Raw genomic sequence first — 5,545 nt, forward strand, 5'->3', positions numbered from 1 at the left:
AGTTACCAGGATCGCATTTTGCAGATGAAATCAGAGACAGCCTGAGGAGCAAGGGTGGAAAGGCTCTTTTTCCAGTAGGCAGTGAACCTGTTTGGGGTCTGGGATCTTACAGGAAAGGGAAAGCAAGGATCTGGCAAGCCAGGAGAAAATGGATGGTGACTTGACCACAGGAGCATGAGGAATCAGCATGGCCCTTCCCGTTAAGCCTTTGCCACGACAGGAATGCCACAAGGTCCAGGGCCAGGCAGGGCAGGCTTGGCAGGGCCAGAGTATGGACTTTTAATTTGCAAAGTGCCCCCTCCCCCAGTGCCAGAGAAGTCACCAAACTGGGGGTCTGGAGTGAGAGGTAGAGAGTATGGAGCCTTTCAGAGCACAGGAGGATGGCAACAGCCCAAACGCCCAAGGCTGCAGTTGGTGATTTTGGGCTTCGTTCTATTTTGGCTCAAGACTGATCTGGGGAACAAACTAAATTTATCCTTCCCTGAATATGCTGAAGATGCTCAAGCCACTCCTGTTTATTTATTTGATTCTCACCACAGCAACTCTGGGTGCCCAACAGCACATAAGAATAAATCATAACATCTGCAAAACTAAACAATTATATTTGACCTAAATGTATTTATATAAACACACACAAACTTAAACTCATTGTATTCAGACACTAAACATTAATTCACCTCACTATAAAACAATGAAGTGTAAAAGACAATGAAGTGAGTTAATTCAATGTTAACTTTAGGATAACACATTATACAGTTAACATTATATACAGATTGGGATTAAAGTTTTGATGTTTTGTGCCAAGAAGGAACCGTCTAATTTGGGTTTCTTTTTTGGAATATTTTAACATACATTAAGTAGACGGCTGTGAACGTTTTCAAGTTACATTTGTCAATGTTATTTTGAACTGCATTACAAAACTCTGGGACCTGATCACACGGCTGTTTCTGCGGTGTTTATTTGTTGTGCAGAATAGCTAATAGACTTATACTGCGGGATGGGGAAAGTGCTCGGTAGCAAAATTGTATTCAGGAAGTGTGACTTAAAAGGCCATTTTCCTCATTTTGTTAACGCTATCTCATAATTTATTTTTTGTTTTGTATGCTGTGGGGGCTTATTTGGGGGGATTATTTCTCTTTCAAAATTTCAATGAATTTTTTTGAAGAGGAGGAAGAATTGAGGAAAAAGTCATTTGCCAGAGCAGCCCCTGAAAAGCAGCCCCCAATGCAGACTGCACTCCCCTTCCTGCCCTTGTCCAGCATTCCCCCTCAGGCCAACCCCTCTGGAGAAAAAGCCCTTTCTTGGGGGGGAGGGGGCTATGGGCATCTCTAGGCCACGGGAGGCCACAAGGGCCAAGCTGAGCTGGCCGCCCAGGGCTCTGCCAAGTCCCTCTCCTCTCCAGCCTCTGCTTGTTCCCAAATAAGGGCACCAGCTTCAGTGGCTTCAGTGTCTGCTGGACCAGCCATGGGAGGAGGGAGGAAGGGCCGGGCCTGGCCTGGCTTCCCTTTGTAAGCCTCTTCCCTGAGGAAAGGATTCCCCCCCCCCCCCGCCTCCTGCTTGGACTGAGGCAGGCAGTAGCTGGCACAGATTGATTTGCAGAGACAGTAATGGCAAGAAGGGTGTGCACGTGGGGAGCCATATGCGCACAGACATCTGTGGGGCCTGGGAGAAGCCCTTCTGTAGCCAGATAATGCTGGGGATCCAGAAGCTCGAGGGAGGACTGGACTGAGTGGGCTGCCGCAGGCAGGTGGGCTGAACATCTGGGATCCCCCCACCTGCTGGTGGACCATGCAGACCTCCAGGCAAGGAGGAAGCGCAAAGTGCTGCTGGTCTCCTGAAGCAGCTTCTAACCCAGAAGGTAACAATCCCCCTCTGGGTCCCAGCTGGGAGGGGAGGAGGCAGGACTCCTCACTGGGTGCCTCTGTCTGACGGAGGGGGTTGTCTGAAACAGGGAAAGGCTGGCTGGGTTCACTGCTGTGAGACTTCACCTGACTTCACCAGGTACAGGGCAACTGCTGAGAAATGCATTGGCCAAGGAAGCCATTTCTGAGTTTTCATGGCCCTGGACAATCAGGCAGACTGTGCCAAATGTGCCCAGCCAGAGAAAACCTAGCCAAGAGCATGCAAACACAGACGCAGCTTTGGGGTGATGGCCACAAATGTCCAGAGAGCCTCACGGGGCAAACCCGATCTTGGCCAAGTTCTCCCCCACAAGGGTCCCAATCATGATAAGCCTCCATCTCCCCCACCCCTCTGGCAGAGGCAACAGTTGAGCTTCTGGGGGACAGAGCACTTTATTGGGGGGAGGGGGCCGAGCAGAGCCCATCATCTACCAGAAAGAGAAGAAGTTCAAAAGGGCCAGGGAGACCCTTCCAGCAGGGTGGAGGTGGCTGAGGCCAGCGCCCTGCAGACCATGGAGCCAGTCCATTCTAGTGTAGGCAGGGAGACAGCAGCAAGTTCTTCCAGCAGCTCAGCCCTCTCTGCAACTCTCCAGCCTCACGGTCACTGTGGGACTTTGGGGCCCTGCTCCAGGTTCCTCTGGCTGCTGGGACTTGTCCGACGGAGAACATGTTCAGTTCGGAGGCCTCTCAGCTTCTCCAGCAACTCTCTGGTGAAGTCCTGGGGGTGGGGAGGAGGTTGAGTCCTACCATCCTTCTCCAGTAAGGTGAAGATGATGTCTGGCACTGGGGGAACCCTGCCAGAAAAGGGATCTCTCTCCAATAGGGACTCCCAGACCAAGAGCAACCAGATCCCCAGGAATTGCAAGGGAGCCTCCTCAGAGAGTCATGGGGTGGGAAGAAGGCTGGGTACCCCAAAGAGTGAAAGGGAGCCTTTCCTCAACTATTACACAGCAGCTGGAAATGGGACATCTCTTGGGGAAAGCAAACCCTACCCTTGGCGGGCATATATGTTCCACAGGACCCAGGTCAAAGCCAGCAATTGCTGGTGCTCAGAAAGTGGACACCCACCTCTATGTTGTTGCGGCATGACTCCAAGGTGCCCTAGAAAAAAATTACAGTGAGGAACAGCCCCAAAGGATGGGGGAGCCAGCATTTATTCGTCTAGCCCTTTTCATTTCCAGCCTCTTTCCCAGCTTTATTCTTGAACTAAACCAGGAAAATCTCCCCCATGGGTCAGATTCCCTTCTGTAGTGAAGCCTTGGATCCCCAGTTCCCTTTTCTTATTTAGTAACAAAATGGCATGCCCTAGGCTGACTCCACATTAAGTATGCTTATTAATAAATAGCTCAGGGTGAGATGAATCTATGTCTCATTCTCAGTGCTCAGAAATTAGCACCAGCATTTTGCTAATGAGCATGAAGGATCATTTGACCGTTTGGTTCTGGAAAAGAGCTTCACTTCAGAGCAGCGACGTCTTCAGAATTTGTGCGCATCTGTTTAAGAGCTCCCTGTACACTCCACTGCTTGCTCTGTCTCTGCCGGGTTTATAAACTCAAATCTGAACTTTTTGCCTCCCTTCCACTCCTCCCGATAGGATCCAATCAAGGGTGCCAATTCGGGATTCCTCCCTTGTGAGTCAGCAGGCCTAGTAATGTGAAGGCAGCTTACCTGTAACTTCTTTGCCCTTTCCTCATCTGTGTCCATCTCCAGGAGATCATCAATATTGACTTCATCTGGCATCTCGTCTTCCTGCCACAAAATCAAGTCAGGCTAAAGGGGGCTTGGAACATGGTAACATCCAGACAAGAGTTATGAACATGAGTTATGAGGTGTCACAAGAGGGAGGCATTTTAACAATAGCCCAGGCTCTCCAACTTGCACAGCTCTTTGGTGACACAGTTCATAGTTCAAAAACATCTGGAACGACAAAGCTTCCAAAGTTTTCAAAACCCAGGCCCACCCACAACCCCCTTTTTAGGCAAGAGGAGGAGCATCTCACCCCTACAACATCCCAGGGATGTAGCTGCTGCTTTCCCTGGGAGCATAAATACTCTTAGGCCATTGCTCCATCTTCCCACCACGTAATAAGTAATTGATCCAGTTTGAAGAGCCTGGTTCCATCTGTACCCCTTAACAGAATAACAGAGTTGGAAGGGACCTCTGCACTCCAGGCAAATGGCTGTCCAGTCTCTTTGTAAAAGCCTCCGGTGCAAAAACCTTTTTGTGCAACCTCCCTGTAAGTGTGCAGGGGGAAAGAGGATAGTCACAGCCACTGCTGCCCCTTGCACCAAGAAGGCCGCCCCCCAATGGGAGCAACAACCTATGGCTGCCCAGGGCTTGCTTCCCTCAGAAGAGCTGGCCTGCCAGCTGAGCTGCTCCCCTCCCAGACTCCCTGGGGAGGGAAAAAAGCAAGCCAGATGGTAACTCGCTCCTTTCATGGGAGGATTGGAGATGTCTCTTTTATAGCTAGGCCAGGCTCCCCACCCCCACCCCAAGGAATCCTTTCTAGGCAAGGAAAATGTCAGCAGCTGTGGAGATGCACATTCCTCCCAAGGAGGAGGAGGAGGTGGAGGACTCTCCTCTGCAAGCCCATCTGCCCTGGTCAGGTTGGCCTCATTTCCAAACCAAGGTGCCTTGGGGCCAGAAAGAACCTTGGAGCTGGGGATGCACCTCCCGCGATTCCAGCCTGAATTTGATGGAAGTTGCTCTCTTGCTCAGTCTTGCCTGTTCCGCAGCCCATACAGGGTCTTCCCATGTATTGATTGAGGAGGGCATTTCTGAATTTGTCCTGAGATCCCAGGAAAAGCCAGGGCACAAATATCTGGTTCCTGGAAATACACCTGAATGGGTGACCAAAGGCGACAGGCCCACCCCACAGCCCCCAGTCCATTATATTTCCGAGGGCAGCTTCCCCTCTCGCCAGTTGCCACAAGTCGCTCTCCTGGCCCAGAGCCACCAGCAACCTTCAGTCTCCTGAGCCTTAAAATCCCACTGAGCAAAACTAGCAGCAACCACTCTGCTCAACGCAAGGCTGGACCAAGACTGCTCACCGGAAGGGCTGCGAGCTGCTGCAATTGAAGTGCCTCCCGGCAGCCTTAAAAGTAAGCAACCCCGGCAGATGTGCCTTCCAGCAAGGCAGATGGCTCCCCAGTCCCCAGAGGAGCACTAGCAGTTGGGAGGGAGGGAGGGGAGGGGGTCCCAAGCAGCCTTAACGTTAACCCCCTCATGGCGTCGAGGAACCAGACTTGAAGGCCGGCTCTCTTTCACCAGGACAGGAAGCTGAACGAGGCTGCCTTTGGCCATAAGAGTTGCTCCGTCCCAGGCGGGCAATCTGGACGGGGGGGGGGGGAGGAAGGCGGAAGCATCCCGCCAAAGGACAAGACCGCGAATCCTCTCGTCCAGCCCAGCGTCCCCCTCACCCGTCCTCGGTACAGCTCCTCCAGCCTGCCGTCGATCCACTTTTCCGTGTCAAGGCGCCGCTGCAGCTCCCGTCGGTCATACTTAACCGTGACCCGCGCGTGGCGCTTCTGGATGCCTGGGCTGGCTGTCCGTTCCGCGCGGCTGCCTCCGGGAGAGAGGCCGGTAGAGCGGGCCGGCGACGCGCGCCCCAAGCGCCTCCCCACCCGATCCGCCGCCATCGTTCG

The 5,545-nt window shown here is 52.5% G+C and overlaps 1 protein-coding gene across 1 annotated transcript; it reads right to left on the minus strand.

The window, feature by feature from the left end:
- Nucleotides 1-5,545, minus strand: PPP1R14A (protein phosphatase 1 regulatory inhibitor subunit 14A). Its single transcript, XM_081334589.1, has 4 exons — nt 5,321-5,545; nt 3,570-3,650; nt 2,970-3,002; nt 1-2,619 (listed from the first exon to the last, which is right to left on the minus strand). Exons 1-4 carry the CDS (start codon nt 5,537-5,539, stop codon nt 2,503-2,505), a joined length of 450 nt encoding a protein of 149 aa, XP_081190715.1. The 5' UTR covers nt 5,540-5,545; the 3' UTR covers nt 1-2,502.

The sequence above is a fragment of the Vipera berus genome (assembly GCF_964194415.1).
Source record: "Vipera berus genome assembly, chromosome: 9".
Taxonomy (NCBI): Eukaryota; Metazoa; Chordata; class Lepidosauria; order Squamata; family Viperidae; genus Vipera; species Vipera berus.

Bases quoted from the DNA above. Each gene is read 5' to 3' on its own strand.
- PPP1R14A (XM_081334589.1), bottom strand. From the start codon at position 5,539: ATGGCGGCGGATCGGGTGGGGAGGCGCTTGGGGCGCGCGTCGCCGGCC. The intron at 3,003-3,569 runs GTAAGCTGCCTT...ATTTTTTTCTAG, and splicing joins AAAGGGCAAAGAAGTTACAG to GGCACCTTGGAGTCATGCCG. The intron at 2,620-2,969 runs GTGGGTGTCCAC...CCCCACCCCCAG, and splicing joins CATGCCGCAACAACATAGAG to GACTTCACCAGAGAGTTGCT.